Source organism: Strix aluco, chromosome 6, assembly GCF_031877795.1.
Source record: "Strix aluco isolate bStrAlu1 chromosome 6, bStrAlu1.hap1, whole genome shotgun sequence".
NCBI lineage: Eukaryota > Metazoa > Chordata > Aves > Strigiformes > Strigidae > Strix > Strix aluco.
The window spans coordinates 12,143,541-12,171,469 of record NC_133936.1 but is presented as its reverse complement, the minus strand read 5'-3'; the positions used below and the strand labels follow the sequence as shown (position 1 = coordinate 12,171,469).

The 27,929-nt window shown below is 39.6% G+C and overlaps 1 protein-coding gene across 13 annotated transcripts in view; it reads left to right on the top strand.

The window, feature by feature from the left end:
- KALRN (kalirin RhoGEF kinase) overlaps positions 1–27,929 on the top strand; it is a 526,665-nt gene that overhangs the window by 274,491 nt on the left and 224,245 nt on the right. For all 13 annotated transcript variants that reach the window (XR_012623758.1, XR_012623759.1, XR_012623760.1 and 10 more), the window contains one exon: positions 6,022–6,144. Coding sequence is in view for 10 of the 13 variants with exons in the window: in XM_074828701.1 (XP_074684802.1) it covers positions 6,022–6,144 (123 nt within the window). In the remaining 3 variants the exon portion in view is untranslated. The remainder of the gene's footprint in view (positions 1–6,021; positions 6,145–27,929) is intronic.

The window sequence follows — 27,929 nt, the reverse complement described above, 5'->3', positions numbered from 1 at the left end:
AATCCTCTGTGTTCACTCTGTGAAGTGGTGGAGTCACCATCCCTGGAGGTATTTAAAAGATCTGTAGATGTGGTGCTTAGGGACATGGCTTAGTGGTGGACTTGGTAGTGTTAGGTTAATGGTTGGACTCGATCATCTTAAAGGTCCTTTCCAACCTAAATGATTATATGGTTCTGTGATTCTTATCCAAGTCATTCTCCTTTCATCTTCTTTCATTGCTGGTAAAAGAAATACAATTTAAAAGTGAAAATGCAGAAGTTTTTTCAACTAACTTCAACAGCAGATATAGTTCCTTAAAATAGAGGATTTACTACTCCTTTCATATTTTGTTTTCATGTAAAATGGGAGCAGAGCATGGGGACTTGCAAGAGTTGGTTCCCAAGGAGATTTTAATTTAAAGTCAGATAAAGTTGTGAGGTGCTTCTTAGTTTTCACATTTACTGATTAAGAAAGATCCTACAGAAAGAGGCTTCATTTTCAAAGAGCTCCATTGACATTCTGCCCTTTAAAAATAGTGCCCATTGCTTTTTTTTATTTAAAAATCAAATTAACTTTTTAAAGTATTAAAAGAATTAACCTTAACTGCACTAATGCAATCATCTTGCCATATTCCCATCATACAAATTAGCCTAGAGGAAGAGCAATTATCATCCCAGAACTTTGCTTAATTATTGCCTGATTGCTTCTTCAACCGTTTTCCTTTAAAATCATTTTTCCATTTCTTTCTTCCTGTGTTTTTCTACCTCGTCCTGTACAAACTATCACCATTCCCTGCAAATGGACTCTGAGGTATGTTTTTCCCTGACCTCACATGGGCATTATTTATTTTGCCAGTTTAGATGTGCTATAGGTTCCCATAGGCAAGAGTTCGATCATCAGCACAAAGGAGTGTGGAGAGGCCTCTGGAAGCATTTCTTTTCTAAGCACCTGCTTCTTGATGCTGCACTCAGATGAAACCTGTCTGAATTGCCACTATTACTATTTCTGCAGTTACACAGATCGTTCAAAAGGGACAGTTATGGCTATTCTTCCTCCAGGTAGCATTTTGAATCTTGTGATTACCCAGCCATATAACGACTGTAATAGCTAGTGCAGTCAGCCTGCTGTAATTGTACTGGAGTTTTATTTAATTTTCTTGGTGACCTGGGTTTTCTGCTTATTTTGTTGGGTGTGTGATTGTGCCCCTGCGGAGATAAGGAGACAGGACATGCACATCACGATAGAGAGAAATTACTGTTCCTACCACTTTTGATCTTAAATTAGGTGAAATAAGAGAAGAGATATTAACATCTTCATTTTGACACGTATGTGTATCCTGCAGCATTCCTGCCAATAAATGCTGCTGACATCAGATGTGCTTCTTGAGCATTTGGTTTATGTTCTCCTTTTGTTAACAGGCTCCTACCAAACATTTCATGCTTTTGAGCCTGATGCTATATAAACTTTTACTAGCTGGGAATTAAACACAGAATTAGGAATCTCCGTCCAGAAAAGAAAGGGAACCGCCTTCTCACCTCCTAGCCTCACACGCACACTTTCTGGAGTCCCATGCAAGACACCATCAGAGTAAGCAGAGCAGCTCTGGACATCTTATGGGCCTGGGCAGAAGAACAGCAGAAACAGCTACCCCAATCAACTCACCGGTAGTGATTGGGTCAGTAAGGTGTGAGATGAGAATTTGCCACAGGTGAAGGTAAAATACCAAGACTATTATCCTCCAATCCTTTCAGAAGATGTCTGTGAATTATAATGTTTCCCATGTGATTCCAGGGTCAGCTTCACCCATGCTTGGAAATGTGCCTTGAAGCTTGAACTCAGCTATGTTTTTATTAATGCTGTATTATCTAATGGACAGCAGCCTGGATTGGAAAATGCTGCCTACGTGGGGAGCGTGTCCACACAAAGGTTAGACTGTATTTAAATTGCAGTCAGGCAGGATCAGGCTTTACTGTGCTAGGAGCTGCAAAGCAGGAGGGAGGTCCTGGCCCCTGTCCTGAGCAGCTTTCAAACTAGTGGAAGTACGGTAGTAAAAGCATACCAGAAAGAGAGTTGGCATATACTGGAGCTACAAAATATGTTTTATGTTTCAAGAAACACCTCAGATGATGGATCTGTCTGTAGCACAGTATTTTCATTCCAAAGAATTCATGACTTGCGGCCTTTTTCTAGCTGTTTTAAGAAAAAATAGCTTGGCAATAAAGGACAATTAGGAAATTTGAAGATGTAATTTGGAAAACACTCTTTACTGCAGTTTTAACAGCATCTTCAAGCTGTTTATGTTTTTAAGGAGTAATTAAATTATTTGAACTAAGTCACTGTAACTTCAATGGCTAACTATATTTCAGGATGTTAATTTTTGGCAATAGAGTAAGTTATACAGTCCGTGTTCTCAATTAAAATGTTAAATGTTTATCTTGAATTATTACACAGTTATGCTAGTTCTAAAGACATTTCCTTTCTTCAGGGTAAGGGAGTATGTCTCCAAACATGCTGACAGGTAGATGTTTACAAGTGCTGGTGATTTCAGGTTTAATTGTGACCTTTCAGAGTTGTTCCTGCATTTGCCACAGACTAATTGCTTAACATTTCTCATTGTTTTCTCTGGGGAGTAAATGCTTTGTATCCATTCAGATTTATGTTCTTGCTATTGCTTTGCTTACTCAGTTATTCCATACTTCATCTCCTCATCTAGTGCAAACTTTCTGTGCCTTGTGTGATGGAAACAAAGATGTGATATTTCTCCATGTTTGCAATTTATTGTGAGCTGCTTAGATGGCAAATGCCTTATATAAGAAAAAACATATTAGATGCTCATATAAATGTTTAGGATTCTTTTGATAGTTAGGGCTGTCAGATTATCAGAGCTTCATGCTAACACCCTGTATTCTGCTAACTTCCTGGGACACCTCAGCAATTCTCTTAGTCTCTTTATATATATATATATTCCCCACCTTCTATGCAAAATGAAATTATAGCATTTATGTTTTTCACTGAATGGTTGTGAAAACAAATGCATTGAAGACTGGAGTGGTCAAATATGTGTTAACATGAGTTTCAGAGCCACAGAAAATGTTGTTAAGCAAGATACTCTTTAAAAAGTCGTGATTTGTTTCTTGTGGGAATCGTGGCAGAAGTAGAGTTTATGGAACAATTTGAACTTGAACTTCTTAAAGAGCAGATAGGGTCTATGAAATCTGAGACATGGCACTCTAAGCAGAGAAATGGTGTAGGAAATAAGTAGTCAAATAGAGTGTTACAGCCAATGTCATTAGTGGACGGTTTATAGATATTTTTTTTTTTTATCTTGTCTGCTCATGTAGTGTTGATTTATTAAGTGGATATACAATTTTGTCACCTGAAGGGGTATTTTATATCTAATCTTATAAGCTAAAGGATTTGGAAACCCAATCAATACCCATATAGATGACTTCAGAGGGAAGCTTTCATGTCACAGGAAGGATTTGGTGAATCACCAGGTGGTGCCCTTCTGTGTCAGGCAGTATGGAATAACTGCCCAAATGAAACATGAGACTTTGCTGCAGGAGTTGCCAGCTCTTGGATGAGTCCTGGAGCAAAGTTTTATTCCATATGGATTAATGTTCTAGCACTTTGTTTGGCTGGGTTTTTTTGTTGAGAGTAAAGTATCCATATTTTGACCAATGCTCTGGCCTAGATTCATTGCCTTCATTTTCATCTTTATTTAAAGTGGGCATCATACGTTGTATTTCTTATTCTGAATTGAAGCATGTAATGAAACATCCATTTATAAAATAGAAGAGGCAATCTCTGTCAACAGTCATCTAACAGTGACTAAAGCAGCCTAATATAACATTGGTTGGGATAAAAAATTTATTATTATGTGATTACCACTTTAATGCTATAAGCATGAAAAAGTTATTAGAATAGTTTGCTGTAGAATTACAGTAAATGGCTATCAAATATTAATAAATAGAAAGCACATACTGCATATTACCTTCATATGAAATATTCTGTAAATTAAAGCCATTTGCCACTTAAAAATATATTTAAAAAATAAGGCCTCATTAGATGAGATTTTTTCAAACTTGAATTTTGATCTGGTTCCATATTTAATAGATAAGTTGAAAACTCCTGACAAGAGGAAAGAGAATGTTGATGAAATTATTTACAGACTGTTAATGACACATGCTAGAAGACCACCCTCCAATAGTTAATGTTATTACAAGTTATATACAGATTCCTGGTCAAGAATATATTGCAGAAAAGCTCTTAGCAGATCAGCTGGCACATGACTGTCAAACAGTTTGAAGGAATGTATTCGGGATTCTTTACCCACAGCAAATGGGAGACAAACTGATAAGAAAAAGGGAAGCAGAAAGCGATGACTGAACTGCCAACACACTTGGTCCTGCTTCCTCATCCCCACAGTGACACTTGTGCCAAATATGTGTTGTCCCTGCAGGACATAAAGTGCTTTGATACCCCATTTTGTGAAATTATTTGTACACCATAGATGAAAAATACCTTGTAAGCACAAAATATTAATTAAAAAAATGCTTTTTCAGAAAAGAAATAGGGTTGGAAAATAAGTATATATACATAAAGCTTTGTTTGTACTTGGAACTGCTTATAAAAATATGCTTGGGATCTACAGTACAGGGAAGACTCAAAGCCCAGGTGGTTTAGATTCTGTACAAGCAAGCCATGAAATAGCTTTACTTGCCTGAAATAAAAAAATAATCGCATCTTCCATTTCTCCAGCCTTAGGTTTCTAGACTTAGTCAATAATATCTGGTCATTTATCAGCCCCACAGAAGACAAGTGGCTCCTTGCACAGCAGGTCTCTCCTGCTTTGGTTCTATGCCAGGGGAGAGCCTTTCTCAGGCCAAGCTGCCACGAGTTGCAGGGTGTCCTGCAGCCCCTGCCCAGCATCACTGGGGCCCATGCTTGCTGCTTGCACCTCAGCACTGCACAAAGAAAGGAGGCAGGTACAGCACTCTGCGGTAGTCGGACTATCCTGGGGACGCTTGCGGTGTCTTCTCCTTTCAGTGTGACAGAAATACCAGCTGTTGTTTGCTAGTCCATTAGCATCAATAGCAGCAAAGATCAACAACTCACTGCAAGTGCAGGGCTCCTTGCTGAATGAAGTCCTAGCTACTTACACAAATACCAGTACTGATCTAGTACTATTTATTCTCTTAGCTTCTGTGTATTGGGAAAGAGATGTAGAAAGGGTGGAGACCACATCCTGAAATTTCCTGAGCTCATATTGTCAAGTTAATTTTTTCTTCCAGCTTGTAGTAGACCCCGAACAGATTTGATCTAAATTTTAGTGCCAGTGTTATTGTGAGAAGGAGCTCCAAATGGATAGTGCTCATAGAGTTGATCTATTTTTAAAACAAAATCCTCTTTAACTTTCAGAATATCAGATTTGCCACTCTACTTTTCCATAAGGATCGGTTACATTTGGAATTGAAAATCTGAAAGACTTGGAGAGTGCATGCAGTCAATATTTTATGTCCTGCAGTAAAGAATTCTTAACCTTTTCATTCTAGTTACTCTGATAATGCTTTCTCTCCACATCAAAATAAATTTTAATTGATCCCTCCGCCATGATATTGGGCTCACTTAAGATGCTTCCCATTGAGATCTGCTGTTCATGTGAAATCAGCTATCACTGTTTTTCAGTTTACGCAAGGAGGTCTTAAGAGGATGGTACTTGCTATAAAAGATTCCAGGTTTCTGATTCCTGTTCCCTAAAATCCATTTATGTGAAAGCAAATATTTAATACCTGCCAGGCTCAAATAACTAAGCTAGACTTCAAAATAAATTGAATAGTAAAAATCCAATAATCCTAATTTACCAGTAACATCTACAAACATTTATCTTCTATCCAGCTGGAATGGACTTTGACAGATCTGCATGCGTTTAGCCATAGCAAGCACAAAGCAATACCTTTGCAGCTGTTTTATCCTCACCCTGAGAATTTCTCTGTGCTGCTGTGACAGGAGAGGTAATTGGGTGTTCTTCTTTTCTGGCAGGTACTGGACTGGATTGAAAATCACGGGGAAGCCTTTCTGAGTAAACATACAGGAGTGGGGAAGTCTCTACACAGAGCACGTGCGCTGCAGAAAAGACATGATGATTTTGAAGAGGTAGCACAGGTAAGAATCTGAATCGAAGACTTCTGCTTTCTGGCTTGATTTTTGTTACTCTTCTTGTATATTCAGAAAAAAGCTATTGCTGTTTTGGGTCACACTGCTCTCTTCAAATATTTGGAGCTGAGCAGGATTCTGTCTCCCATATTTGAAAGTTATCATGCAAACTGCAGAGTATGGTAGCAGCAGGATTTACAGTCAGAAAATCATCACATTGGGTCGATGGGAGGTCTCAAAGCCTATGAGAAATTGCAAACAGTTTACAGGACAGTAATGCAAAGTGTTGGGACATAGAGGAGGATGGTTATGAGCAAGAGCAATAGAAAAATTGATTGTAACTCCTACAGTGGAAACTGAGGACCTTGAGAATAAGGTGGAAAGCAGCAGCTAGTAAAGAAGCAGGGGAAGCACTGAAGTGTGTTTGCAGTAAGGACAACTACCTTTCCACTCTTTCCAAGAGTACAGTGTATTATGTGGAAGGGTTTTTTGTTTGTTTTGGAATGAGAGGCAATAATTACAGGTAGACATTATTATTATTATTTATTTTTCTCATAGCACAGGGTAAGCAAGGCTTGTTCAGGAATTTTGGTATGAAGCCAAAAGCTTATAACTTTTCCTCGAAGCATGGTCATAGTAGATGTTTAAACATACATCCTGTCTTTATTTATAGAATTTAAAAGAAAGAGGACCTTTGAAAAGTTCTTCCTTTTTTTTTTTTTTTTTTTTTTAAAGTATCTTATGGCCAGAAATTATCCAGTCTCAACTCTGGCTGTCAGATCGTGTTACACCTTTTTTGTTTGAAATTTGAAGCATCCTCTATCAGAAATTGATCTTCTGTAAAGGTACTTCTGCTTTGAGTATTTCAGATGAAATCCTGGTTAATCTATGTAAAGCAGAATGTATCAAATGCTTTGTCTTCCCAATGCACACAAGGCAGGTTATTGCTCAAATATTTCACTGTGGCTTGAGACAAAAATGTATTAGACTTTAGTTTTGTTTTCCTGTAGTACCCTTCCCATGTGCTGGCCTAGTTTAGTTTAAGATGTTTCCAGGAACAGGGACATACTTCTTTCATTGGTCTTCACAGAAACTATTTCACTGCCTGATGGCACCTACTGCCTAGGTAATTTTTTTAAATCTCCCTCATATTCAATTTATATTTCTCTCAATCTTTTTTTTTTTTTTTACCTTTTTTATATCCCTTTAGTCTTATTTATCTCTCTTAAGGAGATAAATGCCAGGGAAGGAGATGAATTAACAACTCTGAAATATCTGTAGAATGTAAGCATGTCTTCTCCTATGTGCCTCTTAACCATGTTAAACACATTTAATTCTACTAGCATGTTCTTATGAACCAATCCCTTAAATACCTTTGTATTTATTTGTATTTATACCTATTTCTTCAGACCCATTCAGTTTGCCAACATCCTTCTTGATGGAATATTCTTGCTAGTGAACCTCAGTGTTACCTTTTAGCTGTGATGGGATGTCTTTGCATACCATTGACAAATCACACGGCCTGAAAGCAGCAGTTCTAGATTGGTGGGTCTCTAAAATTTCATGGGACCTTCTGTGGATTTAAGCCTTCCGTTAATACGCTTGAATTTCTAGAATTACCTTTTGCAAATTTATTAAAATAGACCTTAGGCTGGAGGTTGCAAACCACGGTTCTACAAGGCCTCATCCAAAAGCACAAGTTAGTGGGAGGTTTCATCCTGAAATCAACATTAGGTGCCTTTCCAGAAGATGTGCTTGAGTCAGCTGTTACTGGATATAACACTGGGGGAACAAATGAAAATGAAGATCGTGTAATATACAGGAGCTGAAACTAGGTGATTCAATGTCCTTTGTGGCATTAATCTTTTCTAAATCTCTCTTCTCTATGATACATTAGCTTCATAATTCCAGTTACATCTTGCATTTCTGGATCACAGTTAGCTTTTTCTTCTTTTTTACCTCCTCTTTGAGTAGTACTTCACTGGAGATGCAGGAAATAAATTAAGAACAGGTGAGAAAAGACAGAAAAATAACATGGTCTTGACAGGAGAGATGAGAGCAAGCTGTGTAACTGTCTGCACTTAGAAACAACAGCTCACTTAAGGCTTGCTCTACTGAACAATGTAATTTGGAGATGCATCCCTTCATTGGGGTTTAGGAACCTTACAGATGTGAAGCTTGCATTCGTAGGTACTAGGGTAATTCAGAATAGAATTATTTCACTTAAGACTTTTCTAACCCCTCTGTTAGTCCTCCTTCTATACTATTCCAGCATTTCTGTCTGTGAGTAACTTTACACAGATTTCCATTCAGTTCATGAGGCCAAATTCACAGCAAGGAGCATATGAATCTAGTTCAGTGGATGACCACATGTGTTCAAGTGAAGGTGGGTGTTTGGGAGGAGGATGGAGAGGAAAGAGAAAAGTGTAGTTTACATGGGTATAGAATCTCTTAGGTTCATCTGAATTTGATTCTTTTACATCTTATGAGATAGCATCAATGAGCATCTCATTGCTCTGCCTAGACAATTGTGAGCAGTCATGATCAGTCCTGCACTCTGAGTATGAAGTTTATGATGCCTCCTAATTAGAAATAACTGACAAACCTGGTTACCTCCTCCCTGGCCTTAACAGGAATAGTTTCCTCTGGTGCATTCACACCAGAATACTATTGCTAATTTATGAGGCCTGTCTGCAGTGTGACACTGGAATGTGGTGCTGGCAAATGGACGTGGGGACATACACTGAGGGGAAGTGAAAGGAATCTCAGGCTTTATCCGAGTTCAAGGACTTGAGAATATAATACTCTGCTTTGGAAAGAGTAATAGCGAGGGTAAGAGGGGAGGCCATAAATTTATCACACCTGGCGTTCTCCTGCAGAAGCTTCTAGTGAGGTCAATTTTGTGATTGGGGAATAAATCTCCCCACTCTGATTATGACCAGTTTTTATTCTTCCTAACTCCCTTCTTGTTTAACTCTTTAGAGCTGGTTGATAATGAATTCTAACTTAAGTTTAATTATTTGTCATTTTTCTCAAGATAGCGAATATCTTTGATATGGCTAGGGTGGATAACTGGCATCGCTTATTCCTAGTATAGCCATATATTAAAGCACATGTGCTAAGATCCTGAAACAAACTGATGAGTTTGCCTATTCCCCTCATCAGGATGCTAATTACTGACATTAACAATTTAAAACAGTTGTGGGTTTTTTCCTTAAAAATTAAAATAAAATGTATAGTACTGACATACCTGGTGAGATTGACAATATAAGCAATAGTATTTGCTATGGCAGTTCTCTGAAAAAAACACTTAGCCTGCCATACAGTATAAACTTATTCTCCAAAATCTACTTCCTTTTGACTCCCATATATTTGTTCTTACCTCCTATTGTTTCAGGAAGGCATTTGCAAAGTTCAGACTAGAAGCACTTTACATGAGTTTTCTTGATATTTTCAACAGTGGGCAAAACATTAATGTTTTTGAATGCTGCCTAGCTGTATGTAAAGAAAAGTAGTGTATCTGGGATTGCTGCATTGAGAAATGCTCTGATTGACTGACCTGACAAGGCACTAGATTGAGAGGTGGAACGTGCTCCCTCTGTGTCTGATTAGAAACTTCGCAGATTGATAAATCTGGATGTAATGATTCAATCAGGCATGGCCCAAATAGATCACATTCCTGCATACAGCTGTGCTCAGAAAATGTCAGTGATTTTAGAGCGCTGCATTACGGGCCATAGGAAATATAATTTGGGGTCCCTTTCTCTCATAACTGCTGTTTAGACAATGCTCTGGCAATTTTTCTAACTGTATTTATTTTACATGGAGCACAAAGGTGGCAAACGTTTGAATTTGGATTGTAAAGTCTGAGCTCCTGGGAGGGAGGTTGTTACCTTGTATATACCTGCGACCGTCTCTCAGTCAGTGCTGATACTGTTCACAGGCTGCCACCCTGAAAATGCTGACCTCAGGCCCAATGCCTACCACACAGTGAAATTTAGGAGTTAGGCATTATATCAAGATATGACCAAAGAAATCCCACTCTGGATGTAGCTGCAGTGTTCCTGCAATGACAGCCTCTTTGCTTGACTGGAATTATTTTGTGCAAATCAGACAACTATAGTTCAACCAGTTATGATTGTAAATCCAAAGGTAATTTTGTTTTAGACCCTAACTTTTCCTTTTTCAGAGATTTTATCCTGAAAACCAGTGTGCCTTCCAATTGGAAAAGTCTCCCAACACTTCAGCACTATCGAGTTGAGCTGCGTGTGTTGGAAACCTTTCTCGTATTCTCTCTATATGAAGAGAGGGGCCACAGATCATTCTCTTCCCTTCTGGCATTCCCGGCAATCGGAGGTTAAGGTGGCCTTCTCGGTATCCTCCTCTGCTCACAAAGAGCACCACTGCATTTGTGCTGGTGCAGAATTAGGAAAGATACTGGGGAAACTGCTCTGTTAATCTCTTGCACTATGCTGCTGCAGGACTGAGTGGTTTTGTGCTTTGATCTGAAACAAGCATTTCTGTAGTCTTTCTGCATTTATGAGCTTTTTCATCAGATGTACTGTTAAAATTTCTTATCGGGCAGGTTTATGCGCATTTTTGGCATGCGAACGCCCACCAGTATGTATTTCAACCTGCAGATGGCACTCGCAATGCATTGTAAAAGCCTTTAGCTCTGCTAATGGTAAACAGAGCTGATGTTTCTAATCCAAACTAACCAAATATTGTCTCGAAGTGAAATGAAGCAGAAGTGGAAGCTGGCTCTCATGCTGTCCTCTTGGTGTTCTCCCACCCCTGCCAAAACCCACGTTGTTCAAGGTCACTCAGAAAAACAACCCTCCTATTATTATTTTTTTTAAATGTGAAGCTGGGCGGTCCATGCTTTAATGCAAGGTGGTGCTTGTCATCTGTGTTTATGGGATAAGCTGCTCTCGGATCTGTGGAGCTGCTTTCAAGGCTCTTGGGCCACATTATGCTCACAGCTACAACTGAGTGCTGTATTTAGTACCTGTGTGTGTGTTTGCATGCAATAGGTGGTGTATTTTTTGTGGTAATCTGATGTTTGCTAGGTAAAGTACCACAACTCCAGCATGCAACAGAGTACATGCTCTGAACAGCCTTGGTTCAAAATGTGTGGAATTGTCCCTCATTATCAAACACAGTAAGAAGGTTGCCTGGAGGCTGAGCTGTGGCCATCAAAGTTTATGCAGCTTGTCTGTATGTCCTTGTGACTGAAACAGTTTTGATTTAGGTACATGGGAGGATCCTGTAGTCCTGACTTTGAAAGTTTTACAGGATGCATTTTGCCAAGGTATACATGCAATGCAGTGGACTGTTCTTGAATTATTACAAAGAAGGAGAGTCAGACAAAATGTGAGCAAAAATGCTGGGCTTTGCAGTATGCCATTTGGGAAGCTATTCACTTTTCCTGTTCTTGAGTATCTGTGCTTGCTTTCCGCCAAGACAACTTTTGGAAGATGATGATTAAACACCCGAACACTGGCTTTGAACCATTGAAGTTATTCTTATGTGTACATATATATTTCTTTTAAGATTCATCTCTTCCTTTTATTCTTAAGGAGGTAAATGTATTTCTTGCAAGGGAAGGCTTTCAGAGGAGACCTTGAAAGTTAAGGGCCTGTATTGTCTACTAGAAATCAAAGATCAGGTGATACTCTAATCTGAGAAGCAATTTGTGCTCCAGTGTTCCTGTCTACAGTATTCCCTTTGTCTCTTGTATAGTTCCTAAACTGCTGTCAATTCAGTATTTTCAAGAAGATCTTGGGCATAAAAAGAAGTTTCAGTGTTAATATGTTGAAAAATATGATTATATTGTCATGTCAAGTATCCAGTGGATTCAGTAAGAAATCCTGCAGGTAAAAATGGTATTCTCTGATTTCTTAGTCCCACATAGTTTTACTTGAACTGCTTTGAAACTAAGTGAGGTAATGGAATAGTCAAGCCAAAGCTGAATTGCAAACAGCTACTTGTTTGGCCTTCAGGATAAAAAACTAGTGCTTTCCCATACAAATTCCAGCTCTGTTGGACATCTTTATTCTAAAGTTTGGCATGAAGTTCAGTACTGATGTAAACCAGCTAGGCATAAATTAGGAGTCCATGTTGATAATGAGCACTTAGGGAGCATTGTCCCAGGGTGATTTTTTTTTTTTAATTATTATTATTACTTTTTAAATTTTTGTGACCTACCTGGTTGTTGAAAGGAATAGTTCACTGGGCATACTGGACTTTTCCTTTTGAGTTGGGTGACTAAAATGCCATGTAGGATGAAATAGTAGGCCAAACAGGAGAAAGTAGACAATTAAACCTGGTAGGAATGATGCTCAAAGTTAGCGATAATAACTGTGGTTTCAATAATGCCAAATCTTTTTAACAATAACAAAAACATGAGACAGGCAACAAAAACTCAGCCCTACTCTTATCTTCATCATCCTTTGCATGGTCATTAACAAGTTCTGAAGCTATAATCTGCAGTTTCCTGTTCACTTCATGTATGTAAACGTATTCATTTCTACACAAAGAGGAAAAAATGCCCTCTGGCAGCAGATTACACAGGCCTTTGTACCATGGTGCAGGAACTTTGGTCTTCAGGACTCTTGGTCTCCTCCTGGCTGGCAGCAGGCTGCATCTGGCAGTCACAGGCAGCAGAGAAAAATGAAACTGCCTATATATGGGTTGTCTGTGAAGGTTATCTTGGGACTTCTGGATCTAAAAACTTCTAACAACATAGCTGAAGAGCCAGACAGTTTATCATGGAAGCAATTGTATAACTTTTTGCATGAAGTCTAGCAGCTTCTGGGTGACTCAGGACGTATCTGCATTGCAAGGGCAGAGATACTGAAATCGTTCTGCACAGCCTCAGCCAGGAACCAGAAAGGCTGGGAAGGGCTGGGCAGTATAGCTGTGTTAGATATAGTGCTGTGGGGACTCGACTGCCCAACCTAAGTCAGAAGCAGGTCATGTAAGTCATGCTTTCCCTGAGGAAGTGTGATACTCTGAAGAGTACGCTGTGGGTATCAGTACCATGCTCCATTGCATGATCTAGACATGGCCATGGAGACTTTATTAGCAAGGGTTACTGAAAGAGTGTCTTGGCTAATCTTCTGAAAGTGATGTAATTGAATTGGTGGCCCTTGGTACTCCACGATATAATGGTAACAGGGAACCTATTTTTAGAGAGGCCCTATAATGGCACAGAAATCTTCCTGGCAATCACATGAAGAGCTGTTCCTATTACGCCATGTCTCTAAGTTTGCATTTCAGTGTATTTCTTCTCAATCTAGAGGTGATTTTCTTTCCTATTTCTTCCAAAATCACATGACAGCTGGATCTTTTCATTAAACCGCCTGCAGCATGATTCACAATCTAAATACTCCCTATAAAATCTCAAGGCTTGGCAACACAATACATTTTTGACAATTGCCAGGAGCTAGCTTCCTATCGCTGGTTTATTTGGCTAGGTTTATTTTTGTGTCTTTAGAATATGTTCTTTTAATTTGCCTATAAATGCATAATGCTGTTCCCATGGCAGACTGGGAGACAATGAAGCTATTTAAGAAATATGTATTTTTAATTCTAGAGATTCTGGAAAATGGAATTTCTATTGTGTGGAGAATTCTGAGTTTTTGAATTAATTTCATTTTTGAATCAGAAAAGACAGCCAGAATTTCCTAAAGAAGAAAAATACTGGAATTTGTTTTTTCAAGGCCATAAATTTCTTAAAGACAACACTGGAAAATTATAACACCGATGCATTATATAACATGCATACTAAAAATATATTCAATGTGATACTGATGTCTCAACTGAATAAACATACAGCTGAAACAAAAGATACCACTGACAATTTCTGTGAAATATACCCACTTAGATGAACCACTGCTGTTTTGACTGACCTGTGTATGTTGGTGAAAACCACTGTCATCTAAGGGCTTTTGATCCCCTCTGATCATTTTTCTTTGTGCTCTTCTTATTGGCGGGTCAGTGGGTTATCAAACTGTACCTATTGAGTCAGGAAGATTAATTACAGCAATGTGCAAATCTCATTTGTAGTGATGGTGGACTAGTACTCTTCAATTTCTTGTAACTATTGATAGCAGCGAGGCTCAGTGGGAGAAAAGTGATACTATGAATCTGATAGGCATTTTTGCTTTCTGATTTTGTCCTAGGGCAGTAGAAGGAGCTGCCCATGGCTCTGCTGCTTCCTCCGGGCCAGCCAGTGGTGTCTTTAGGAGAATGACACAACAATAGCCAGAGCAACTGTATTATGACATTGCTGCAAATCACAAATATGCTGCTTTGCAGATATTTGGTAAAGGAAATTTCGTGTAGATTAAGTCAATATCAGAGAATTGTACTCAGTAGCAGAGCAATGTAATTTTCAAGGACAGGTTTTAGGTATTCATTATCATTGTGCAAATGTTCTGGGAATAGACTGAGTCCTACCCATCACACTGCTACACAAGACTTAGAACAGAATCACACTTCCAATTTCAGAGAAATTGCTTATAATTAACTTGTTCTAAAGCATAGAGAATCCAGTTCAATGGCTGTATCTGCACTGCAGAGAAGCTGCTTGGCAGTGTGGTTGTGCCTCTCTTCTTTTCCTATCGCAGGTCCCTAATTGTCGAGATGAAGGATGTCTTCTTATCCCACATCAGGCATTCGTATTGTCTAAAAACTACACTTGCATTATGAGACTATTGCAAATGTTTTATACTGATTATATATTAATAGAAAGTATTCAACCTACATTTTATTGCCTATAAACCTATTTTTTTAATATATTTCCCTGAGATAGAGTTCAGAACTCAGTTTTCCATATATAGAAATAGGGCAACATCGGTGGATTTACAGAGGTCTTTTGGAATTGCATGTGTGTGAAGAGGGACAAAAATCCTAATGTCTGTATGCATAATTCCCTTGTTGATTCAGTGCGTGTAATCCAGCCGTTAACTGTGGTCTGTGAGGTCTGGTTTTGCATAGCCAAGCTGTATGAAAGCACTGGTTTGTGTCACTATGGAAATGGCATATGGTTTGAGGCATTTAGGCATCTTTGTTTAGTGTGTGGTTCAGAGCACTACCACATGCAAAAGCACAGGTTGCTGTTCTCCTTTGCTGAGCTAGGGAGAGAAATTCTTGAGATTGACATGAGAAAAGCAGGCAGAATCAGCCTTCTCATGTCACTACACTTAAATTGAAGCTTGTTTGGGGAGAAAGAAATTGCACAATTTGCAAGAAGTCAGGAACTGAGACAGAAGGTGTTTCTGAGCTGTCAGTGAGTATGTGCACATGTGTTTGTCTAGCACGGTTGCCTATATTAGTATGCAGCTAATACAATAGAAACCAATATGTGCTCCAAAACAATGACACCGTGTCCTATTAACATGCAACCCTCATTATGATTAGAGTGTTTTGTTCAATGCCTAAGGGTTGTTTTTTCTGCAGTGTAGGTAACTCCTTATGACATTAGTGAGATCCACAGCTATTCGGCAAACGGAGAGCAGAGCCTGCTTTTGCCTCCCCTGGAGTAATATTAGGGCTCATCACAAAAGTGCACAGCATAAAAGAGCGCTTGTGACTTATTAATATCAGGGAATGGAAAGTGCAGCCTTCACGTTAAATGTGTCAACCTGAGAGCTGAAGCAAATGCATTGAGTGCTCAGTGAAATGAAGGGTGTTTCTGCATGGAGGGGAGAGGTGGCTGAGAGCACTAGTTTTTGGTGTCTGGCTCCTGGTTGTTTTGCCTGTGGCCAGGATTTATATCGACAACCAGAACTTGGATTTGTCAATGTCCACACATCAAAGTTGAGTGCAGGAAGGACTTGAAACCTGCAGTGCTCCATGGTGGGGAAGAGACGTCTAGTACCATTTCAGTGTTACTTTCTGTAGTCTTCCGCACTTTGTTTTAGGCTCAAAAGGGACCTAGTTGAATCATTTTTAAAATCAGAGGTATGTGTTTGTTCCCACCACAAAAGCAGCTCAAATACTGCCCAGCCAGGAATGCATTCACACCATTCCTCCTCTGTAGACAGTAACTATTGCTGACTTGTGTCACACAGTGGCAAGCTGTCCTTCCCAGTCCCAGGCCCTTTCCCAAAGGATTTGTAGTTTTATCGATGCCAAAGCACAGTTCCTCAGTGCACAGAGTGATGGGCTCCATTCCCGCTTCACTCCTCTGTCATGCATTGAAAACCAAATGGGAGAGAAGCAGCCTCGCAGCACAGCCAGGGCTGTGCAGCCATGCTGTAATATCAGTCAACTCACCAGAGTGTGTGCTCCCCCTTGGGATTGGTAATTGGGTCACTAGGTCATTTAACCAATGTAAATTTAGGTTTTTATAGTTGCATGTAAATGTGGGACAGAAAAAAAAATGATACTTCAGAGCACAGAGCACAGTCCGATTTGTGTGCTAGGACAGGGATACAATATAAGGAGATTATTTTGGGATGAGAATGGCGAGGGGAGTGTGAATTGCTGCTTGGACCTGCTGGGCATGCATCCAGGGGTGGGGGCAGGTGCCCAGATCCTACTGCTTGGGGTTTGGCACAAAACTGTGACTTCAGGATAACAGGCAGAGAGAGATCAAAAGACAACTCAAAGAGAATTTCTCTGATCTTTGTTTTTGTCTCATATTATGTCCAGTCATATCCTTTGGGTGCCTTATTTGGGATTTTTGGAGGAAGGGGGATTGGATAGGGAGAGGGAAGGATTCAGCAACAGTAAATAAAGAATACACTAGAAAGCTCTCAGGATTTTTTTAATAGTAAAAAATTTGGCAGATGTTGACTATAGAGGCAGTATCTCATATGCCTGCAATATTCTTGGAGACCTACTACATGCCAAAAATCAATACATTTTATAGCACAAAGATCTCTGGTGGGAATGCTGTTCTGTACCAGGTCTCTCGTGGTAGGTCATTATTAAGATATATTTATCTCAGATCATGCGTGGCCACCTAATAAGAGCCAGAAATAAAAAAATGTTATCTTTCTGAATCGTTGGCACGATTATGGATAACCTGAATTGAATTTCACACAGTAGAGCACATTTTTAAAATATGCCCCATATGAATGCTTTCTGACCAACATGGAAAATACTAGTTCCAGTCTGGAACTTTTCTAAAGTAGATGAATAAGTCTGGTGTAAAATAAATAAATAAAATGGTTTATTACTTCCAGGGTAGTGAAAACCCTTTATATTTTTCCTCATTATAAATACGCAGTACATCCCACTAACTCTTACAGATTATTTTAATCTTTTTACATTTTAGGGAAGGTAAAGCCCTTAGTCCATTTTGCTTTGGTGACACCTCTGAAGAACTAATTTGATGGGTAAGCTGTACAGACAGTTCAGGGAAATAACACTGGTGAAAAATGGTTTATAAATCTAATAAAATTTAGAGAATGGTTTCTACTCATTTGAAACAAATTCCAATGGTAAACCATGACCGAGAACTGAATTAATGTTGACAGTGAAGAGACTCTGAATCCAAAGGGACCATCTTGCTGACCTGCACCTAAGGATGCTGAGCTGGAACAAGGAGATGAAGTAAAAAGTTACTTCAACTATAATTGAAGCCGGGGAGGCTGCTTTATTCTTGTAGATAGCAGAGGAGCACTCACCATCAAATTATCTGAGGTCCAGAGAGGAGGGGGATGAGGACAGAGGTTATCTGAGTGGTGGGCAGGTGGTGTGTCACTATTTCTGTTCTCAGGCTATGTTGAGAAACCTCCTTCTGACAAGTGGAAATATCCAAACTGTCAACAAAACAGAGCTGTTGGTGTTTTATTCTCATCATGTGTTTTGTCTCTGGCAGGCAGTGTGAGGTTTACTCTGGATGGATAGACCTATTTTTAAGTGATTCTTTGCTACAAGTTAAACTTACTTGGGCAAATAGGAGGAATCCAGGAGAACACCAAGGGCCTCCCTGCTTCCCTCTGAGTCTAGAGGGAATATAGACAGTGCTAGCACATGGCACCAGCTCAGCTGCATCACAAGACGTGATGCCCTCACTGAGAGCGTCTCCTGCACCACTCCCACCTGGGTCAATGCATGGGAGCAGATGCAATGCAGTGTGTCAGGGAGGTAATCTGTGTTTTGAAGGAGCAGCAGCAAAAATGTCATTAAATCTCTTCATCCTTCCTGAGGTAGCAGCAGTGCACTGACCCTGCTAAAAGGCTGTGGCATGTCTTCCTCCATACTTTTTCTGTCAAACATCAGTTTTCTTGTCAGAGATGGCCTTTAACTTACGGTAAAATAGAGTTCACTGCAAATCTTGAGGTCCTGTGATGCATTCATGGTAGACTTACCTTTTTGCAGCAGCCTATGTTGCATTTTTGTCACATAGTACCAGACAGAAAGAAAGTATGATTGTTTTGCCCGTACAAACCTCATGAAGTTCAACAAGGCCAAGTGCAAGGTCCTGCACATGGGTTGGGACAATCCCAAGCACAAATACAGGCTGGGCAATGGGTGGATGGAGAGCAGCCCCGTGGAGAAGGACTTGGGGGTATCAGTGGATGGAAAACTGACTATGAGCCAGCAATGTGCACTCGCAGCCCAGAAAACCAACCGTGTCCTGGGCTGCATCAAGAGAAGTGTGGCCAGCAGGTCGAGGGAGGTGATTCTCCCCCTCTACTTCGCTCTCGTGAGACCCCACCTGCAGTGTGTGTCCAGCTCTGGGGGCACCAACATCAGAAGAATATGGACCTGCTCGAGTGGGTCCAGAGGAGACCACGAAGATGATCAGGGGGCTGGAGCAGCTCCCCTGTGAGGACAGGCTGAGAGAGTTGGGGTTGTTCAGCCTGGAGAAGAGAAGGTTCAAGGAAGACATTCTAGCAGCCTTCCTTAAAGGGGCTACAGGAAAGATGGGGAGGGGCTCTTTTTCAGGGACTGTAGGGATAGGACGAGGGGTAACAGTTTTAAACTGAAAGAGGGTAGGTTTAGGTTAGAAGTAAGAAAGAAGTTCTTCACTGTGAGGGTGGTGAGGCATTGGCACAGGTTGCCCAGAGAAGCTGTGGCTGCCCCCTCCCTGGCAGTGTTCAAGGCCAGGTTGGACGGGGCTTTGAGCAACCTGGTCTAGTGGAAGGTGTCCCTGCCCATGGCAGGGGGGTTGGACTAGATGATCTTTAAGATCCCTTCCAGCCCAAACCATTCTATGATTCTATATGCAGTACTGTGTTGTGCTCCAGACTGCCTAGTCTCTGTATTTGGCTATATAGAAATTCTTAAGCTGAAAGCTCTGGAGAATTTGGGTCAAATTTTGTTGAATTTTCTTCTGTTAAACATTATCTTGTTCTATAAACAGTTCCATGGCACTCAAAATGTGCTTCAGGAAAGGTGTTATAACCTGTCTCTACATTAATGGAGATAAAGGCACAGCTGAGTTGGGTTAGGGGCTGTGGGGGAAATGGGGAGAGGAAATGCTTTGCTGTCTTACTGAAAGCAGATTCCGTAAAAACCTACACACTAGAAACAAAGCCAGGCAGTTTACAGAATTTACATCCTCACAGGTTTATTTCTGCCTCTGTTTTCAAGGCAGTAGTGCTGCCAGTTGTATCTGGTACTGACTTTTCCCAGTGCTTCTGACAGTCCAAAGCCTTTTCATACTGCCATTGCTGTGAAATCTCCAAACTGCGAGCATGATACTAGACTCAGAATGCCTGAAGTTATTTCAGTTCAGGAGACCTGCAGGACTTGATAAAGCTGTCATGATTGCACTCATGTCTGCAGGGCTCAGAAAAGATGCGAGCTGAGCCTTTGGGACAGAAAACAATACTGTGCCCTCCCAGATTGCTGCTCACCTTGGGGCTGCCATGCGTTTCTTTGTTTCTCTACTCGCCTTCCCTTTTCCCTCTGTTATAAAGAAGTTGTGGAGCTTTGCTGTGAACTATTGGACTTTTGATGATATTTATCATTTGGGAAGCTTTCAAAATGTTGCATTTCACTCTTTCACTCCTGACAGTTTGCCTTCTTGTGCTCCCTTGTCATTCCACAAAAGAAAATGCTTTCCTCACCTTTGCTGAGTGACAAAGGCTCAGTTACCTTACAGTCACTTGAGCAGCTCTCAATCATATGCTCACCCAATTATCAAATCATTATGCAGTGATAATACGGTTTTACTGGTACACTTGCTGTGCTGCATAACATGAACCAATATCAGATTATATTATTTTTTGGCCTTAAAACCAGTTTGGTTTAATTCTTGATACCAGAACTACTGTATAATGGCATCTTAGTCTGTTATTTTGTCTTCACTGTTCTGCTCTCATTGCTGTTGCTCACTTTCATGTGCCTGTTACTATGCAAGGATGTTCTCAAAGAGAAGAGATCAAGCTCTTCTCAGGGATGTTACCAAGGATCAAATACTAGGATAAAACCTGGCCAATAAGCATCAGTTTCAGATGTCTTCCCTAATCCTTGTAGATCATTTTACAGTCTATAAAATATTGAAAATATTGAAACAGCAAGAGGAGTACCTCATCATCTCATTTTAATATGCTGTTTAGATATGCTTCTTCCAGAAGAGCAGTAGGGTGACAGGAAAAAAAAAAAAACCCTCCTATAAGTGTAAAATGAGCCTACATATCAAGTAGGTACTGTTTCTATTTAGGGTGCCTTAAGGTGCCAAAGTGAGGTATAACTGCTGGCTTTGAAGGGCTGTGAGACCACCTCAGTTAAAACTGCCAAGCTTTTTCAATGCAGTCTTTGAAAATTGTTTCCACTGATGTTTCTTTAGTTTGTAAACACAGTTGTTTGTTTATTAGACCCAGTGCATGAGCCTTCCTGGGGCAATGCTTCTTTCTCAGCTGGCAACCTCTCTTGGTCTCAGGAAAGAGGCCGAAAATCAGCTTTGTGAGACTAAAACTTCATTCTTGTGCCAGAGGGATGTTCTTTCAGTTCCTGTGTGGATTTTTGCAGATCAAAACTTCTTAAATCACATCTCACAAAGTGTAAAAGTGCATGTATTTCTGGTAGTTTAAACTGCAGCTTCTTCAAGGTTGTATATCAGACTCCAGTGTAATCATACAATGATATGCCCTCCTTATAACACAGTGTGCAGATTGCTTCCCTGGAAAGGGTAAGACTATTTGCTTATCTCATATTAAGCCAGTGCTTAGTAGTTTATTTAGTAGAGGAGATTGCACATATATACTAATTAAAAGAGGGAGGAAAGGGGAAGTTTGCCAGGCTCCAGGTGAGACCTTTGGTGGGTGTAGTCTTTCTGCCCACAAAAAGAATGAAATCCCTTGTCTTCCCCCTTGCAACAGAAATAAACCAATCTTGCAACCTAAATATATATATATATATATAAGTAGAGGTTTGAAAAGTCTAGATCTTTGCCAAATATGCTTTTGAGTATTCTGATTTAGAAGAAGAAAATAGTTCTGGTGGCATTCAAAGTAAAGCCCTTGCGTAGATGGTACTCTTTAGTAGTGATAGAAAAGTTCAGTGATAGTTAAAATGACCACACTGAGCGAAAAAAGTTAGCTTATTCTTTGTGTGTATGTGGTATGTGCATGCCCATGTGCATCTATGTGTCTTTACATACTTATTAATATTGGATTTGATGCGTGATATTAGGTGGCATTTAAAACATTATTTCAGTATATATTTCACTGACGTTTCATTGAATAATGGTTGGGATCACACCAGAGTTTATTAGTGTGATTGTGGTAATAAGAGTATTTTCTACTTGATATATGACTGCACTCCTGATTGAGATGAACAGTTGATGTGATAAAATATACCGTAAGCAGCATTTTTTTTATCTAAGGTAAGCACTCAATATAAAATAGCACAAAGCATTATTTTAGCTAATGTATTTCCAGCTATTAATTTTATTCTTGCTTATTTATTAGTTTGAAGGTCTAAGGTAGCTTTTAAACAATTCATCTGGGGTTTCAGCATTTGATGTAATGTGTAAGTGTTACTCTTTTAAATTCAAATAATAAATTCATCTCAGTTTGTATGTGAACCCTGAGGGAAAATAGTAAATAAAAGATAACAATACATGGAAAAATGTCTGGTTCTTGGAAATGGTTAGTGAGGGTGCTGTGTCATATCAACCTTGTTATTCCTGGGAACTGGTTATTTCTCATTCATGCTGAAAAATCTCTTATGCTTACATAATTCACTGAATTACTGAAGGTGTGAAGTAGTAATTAGTATCAGCATGGTATTATATATGTCTTCTTAGCCATCTGAAATGGGAGCAAACTTCACATTCTCCAAATCTTTTGATGTTCCTGAACTTAGCTGTGCTTCAAATCATAGAATCATAGAATGGTTTGGGTTGGAAGGGACCATTAAACGTCATCCAGTCCAAACCCCCCACTACAGTGAGCAGGGATGTTTTCAAGTAGATCAGGTTGCTTAGAGCCCCATCCAGCCTGACCTTGAGTGTTTCCAGGGATGGGGCATCTACCACCTCTCTGGGCAACCTGTTCCAGTGTTTCATCACCCTCATCATAAAAAATTTCTTCCTTATATCTAGTCTGGATCTACCCTCTTTTAGTTTAAAACCATTACCCCTTGTCCTGTTCCAACAGGCCCTACTAAAAAGTTGTCCCCATCTTTCTTATAAGTGCCCTTTAAGTATTGAAATGCCACAATAAGGTCTCCCTGTAAAATGTCAGTGAGGAGAGTAACAATGTATGAGTAAATGCAGATGCTCAGCCAGAAAATATCCAAAGAAAAATAATTTAAAACATTGTCAATGAGCCATGGTCCCACAATGGGAGCTGAGATGCGTAAGGCCCTTTCAACCCCATGTACAGCTGCAAAGATAGCTTTTCCAGGAGCTGGGAGAGAGGTTTTCTATGCAGTGCTGCTTGGCTGAAGCATAGGTAACATTCCAGGCATTCTGGTTCCTAGACTGTGTTCGCAAATAGATGCAGTTCTGATAATAGTAGTAATTTTGTTGAAATTGTAAAGTGGTTGATACTTGGACACACGATGCTTGCCCTCACAAACTTACCTGAGACCCTCATTTGTTAAACTACTTAAACAGTTATGATTCATTCATTTGAAGGTAGGCATGTTCTTACATGTTCATCAAAAGATGAATATAACAAGCTGTAGTATTTGAAGAGCTCAAACTTCAGGAAGGACAGTGCAAGGAGAACTGCAGCAAAATTATGGCAAGAAAAACTTAGGATGAATTGCCATATTTAAGGAAAGAACAGTCTGCAGAAGAAGGTGATGGAAACTTCATTAACCTGGATATTTTCTGAAAAGGTCTGAGGGAGTTTCCATTCTAGCATACCGTAGAGAACAATCCCGTACTGATAGAGCGAGTGGCTGCATGACCTCAGAGACATTACTTCTGTAACTGTAATTCCTGTGAAGTCTGTTTTGAATTAGAGCAATAGAGCACAAGCAAGAATATAGGTCTTGATTTAATTATGTGAAATTCAAACTGAATAAAATCACATCTAACATTAGATCATCATATGCACTTAGCCTTTGCCCTTCTTAAGGGAGGAGGAATTTTGACAAAGATGGATGCTTCCTTAAACCCCAGATTTATTTATCAAAGAAATGCTTCGTTTTGGTCACTCGTTTTAGTTTTAGAATATCAAGTTACTAAAGATATAATTCTCCACAAAAGCCTGACTGTGAGATCACTTAACCTAAACAAAAACTGGAGCTAATTTTAACAAAGTGGCTTGAGCAAAGAATCTGATAGCAGTAACTGAGCTTCATCATTAAGAATAACAGTAGTTTATAAGGATTGAGAAGAAATGCAGCATCAGCTCCATAATTATAATTTTGCAAATGTGAATCATGCTGTAGTTTCTATGGGGAGGAATGCTACCTGCTGTCTATGCGCAGAACAGGGCTACAAGGCCTCCAGAGTTCTATTTTCAGCCCTTTGACATTTTTTGGTCTCCTGCTGCAATCTTGAGTAAATGGCTAGGAGGCTGACCCAGTTCTCACTGGAGTCAGTAAGATCCTTTTTACTGTTTTCAGTGAGTGATGGATCAGGCTTTGAACTTTGTCTCGACATCCCATCTTCACAGCAGGAGTAATAATACTGAGATTTCATCTTTGGTGTTGAAGAGTCAAGTCATGACTCTAAAGAACATAAAGGAGATATCACATCAGAGAAAGCCTAATAAGTCTCCTAAGCTTCAGCCTGCAGGCATAAGATGGGATTCACATCACTAGTCTTTAGTCAAGAGGATCAGATCTAAGCTAGTCATCTGAGTTCTCTTTCTAGTCAGTACTTACTGGCCTCTAGAGATGCCATCTCTCCTGTGCCTTTTACACTGTAAAACCTAGGTGACAAAGCTCTCTGAATCAATATGAGGAACTTTTTCCTGGAACTGCCTTTCACAGCCCCAAAACTTGATTAATACAGAGTAAGGCAGGCCAGTGGTGTCTCATTCCCCATCAGCATATCTAAACATCTAGTTCGGAACTGCAGTGTCTATAGAGTATGTAGTTTGTGTTTAATGTGATAATGTATCTGATCACCTGCCCTGTTCCCCTACATCATGTTTCTCCTGATGTATACAACTAAACAACTTTCTCTGGTTGATCATAATGGTTCACAACACATTGGAGATCTTGGAGACAGTTATCACGAAAACATCTCAAATATAATAAACAGCTGTAAAATACAGTGCAAGGGGAGATTGTTCTGAAAAAAAGTTGCCCAGATTTAGGGCACAAACTCTGCCCTAGACTACCATTAGACACAGCTATGTTCAATGTAATCTGCCTAGAAACATGTAGCAATAAACTAGTTACAAGTGTTATTGCTAGGAGTAGAAGGAAAACTACATGGAATCATTTTCTGAAAATGCATTTGGGTCGAAACCAAAATGCTGCACTAAATTGATTGCTGCCTTAAAAATGTGGGGGAGGGTCAGTGAAAACACAAATATGTATGATTGGTGTGTTCCCCCTTTTTTTTCTTTTTTTTTTTTTTTTTTTTTTTAAATTTAAAAGGATATTAAGATACTTGAATGCATCCAGAGAGGGGCAAAAAAGCTGGTGAAAGAGCTGAAATAAATGTCCTTTGAGGAGCGGCTGAGGACTCTGCGTTTGTCTAGTTTGGAGAAAAGGAGGCTGAGGTCTGACTTCATTACTCTCTACAGCTTCCTGAGGAAGGGAACTGGAGAGGGAGGTGCTGATCTCTTCTCCCTGGGATCCAGTGATAGGACATGTGGGAATGGTCCAAAGCTGTGCCAGGAGAGGTTTAGACTGGACATTAGGAAGCATTTCTTTACTGAGAGAGTGGTCAGACACTGGAACAGGCTTCCTGGAGAGGTGATCGATGCCCCAAGCCTGTCAGTGTTTTAAGATGCATTTTTACAATGCCCTTAACAACATGCTTTAACTTTTGGTCAGCCCTGAAGTGTTCAGGCAGTTGAACTAGATGATGGTTGTAAGTCCCTTCCAATTGAAATAGTGTATCACATTCCATTGTAATCTGTTTCTGTGACTAAGATATTAGATTTCTTTAGGTTGCAATACATATCATAAATAAGAAAGACAAAATATTTCTGTTCTGCTACCTCTAACCTTATATCAGTCCAAGAATACACTGATGCATTTTTCAGTATTTTTTCATTTAATTATTTATTTATTTTTAATTAGGATAAAAAGGCCAAATAGTTTCAAACCAGAATTGGGGCCCTTTGGTTGGTTTGTACTGAGCACTGCAATGGTATTTTCTCTGTAACAGACGAGGCCAAGCACAAACTGCATGCAGCCAGCACTCTCTGATGTTGAGAATCAGTGCAACTCCTGCTGTGGGTTAAAAAGATTTGGAGAGAACAGTTGACGAAACACTTCTCTGGCACAAAGATTATCGACAAAAATGTTTGTTTCAACTTTAAGGAAATCTCTTAGGCAGTTTGCTGAAAGAGCTGTGTTTGGATAGTTCATTTCCAATGCAGTGATGGCTTCATATGCGCTAACCTGGAGACATGATGGAATCTCAGCTGAGATCTGCTACCTGGGTCAGAGTTGGAAATGGATTCTGATGTTTTGGAGCTTGTTGGTCTGAAATGGAAAGGAAAAAGTGATAAATGTAACAAGTAAATTTCACATTAGCCTTTTCATAAACCTTTTTTTTTTTTTTTTTTTTTATTTGCTAGAGAATATCAAACTGTTAATGATTAATGAACCAAAGTTACAGGGAGTCCTGTTAGTAATTACTACTATAGGATAAGACAATAATCTCCTCTGATTTGGAATTGTGGTACAGATTGTTGTATAGGTTTTGTTAGTCTATTTCTTTTCCATAATTGTGTTTCTTTTTTGTTATTTGCAAGAAACAGAAGAGATATGAAAGTCTCCTGGTTCCATCTAAAATGAACTCCAAAAGCATAGATTACAGCCATTTCCACTATGAAACCTGAAGGGTGCAGTTTCATTTTCTGGTGTTTACAGATTTCACGATTGAAATAGACAATTATGCAAAGATTAGTATAGGAAGATTATTAAGAGATTTGAGATAGAAGTTGGTTTTGTGCTTGAAATGGTGCAGAAGTATGTAATGCTAGTTAGCAGATCACTAAGAATTTCAAGGGTTTGCACATGAAAGTTCTCTCAGAGGTTAATCCAACCTTAAGAAAAAATGCCACACAACCCTAAAATTTCAGAGAGTGTATAATTTTATAACTCATAGATTATGTTTCTGTGGAACCCATGCTATTGTTGTTTGACAGGAACCAATTTCCACAGATGCAGAGGAGAGATTCTTCTTCATGGGATCTCCTCTCTGGAGGAGGGATTAGCCATTTTTGGTGTCACCTTCCTCAGGATGCCACAGAAAACCTTCCATGGGTCTGAGATTTGCAGAAAAGGGGACAGCCATGATTGTCCTTCTACTGGCAAAAATTTCCTTATTCCAGAGTTTTGAATCTGGATGCCAGTTTGGAGATGAACCTAGATCCTGTGCTCCTGGTAGATCCTGCCAGATCTCAGAAGGGCTGGGAATCTGAGGTAACCTCTTCTGGCTGGGGGTAGGAGGATAAGGAGACATTATATGCTTTTCTTCATCATAAGCCTTAATTCTCTATTGGATTCACATCCGGCCTGATCCAGGGTTATGTCACACCAAAAAAGTACAAAGTGCTTCAAACAAATGAAATAAGGGTCTGTACTCTTCAGAGTTTACTAACAAGAGAGTGAGCTCAGGCTGAAAATGTATGAAGCAGGCAAGCAGTGCAGCATTATAGTACCAACCCAGATGAAGGTCTCAGGTTCGACATAGCTTTAGTTCAGCACTTGTAGAGAAATAGATGTGCATGAAAATACTTGATATGTGTAACAACTTCTGCTATGATTTATGTGCACTTTAAGCAAATGAACAGAACAAAAGTAGAGCAGGCCCTCACCAAATAACTAACCTCTAGCTTATTTGGCCTGTGCTGTGTTTATACCTCATCTGACAGTAGATGACAATCTGTTCATGAATATGTCAGACTCTGGAGTTCAAGGCAAGTGTGGTTAACTCCCAAATATGACTGCTTATCTGAAATGTATCTAAACCTCTTAAATCTGCAACAGTGAGCTGGAGATGTCCCAGCACCAGGCCTTCCTTATAGAATGGGAGGGATAAAGCCATTAGTGTTTTCCTATCATAAACTGCACCTGTTTTTAAAACCCAGACACCTAGTTGTAAACTCAGTGGACAAAGATAAAAAAAGAGTTGAACAAAAATTTGCCCATACTTAAAATGCGCTGTGTTCAGGCTTCTTGTGCATGACACATTTATGCAAACGTGTCCAAAATTAGGTATGAATGCTTCAGGG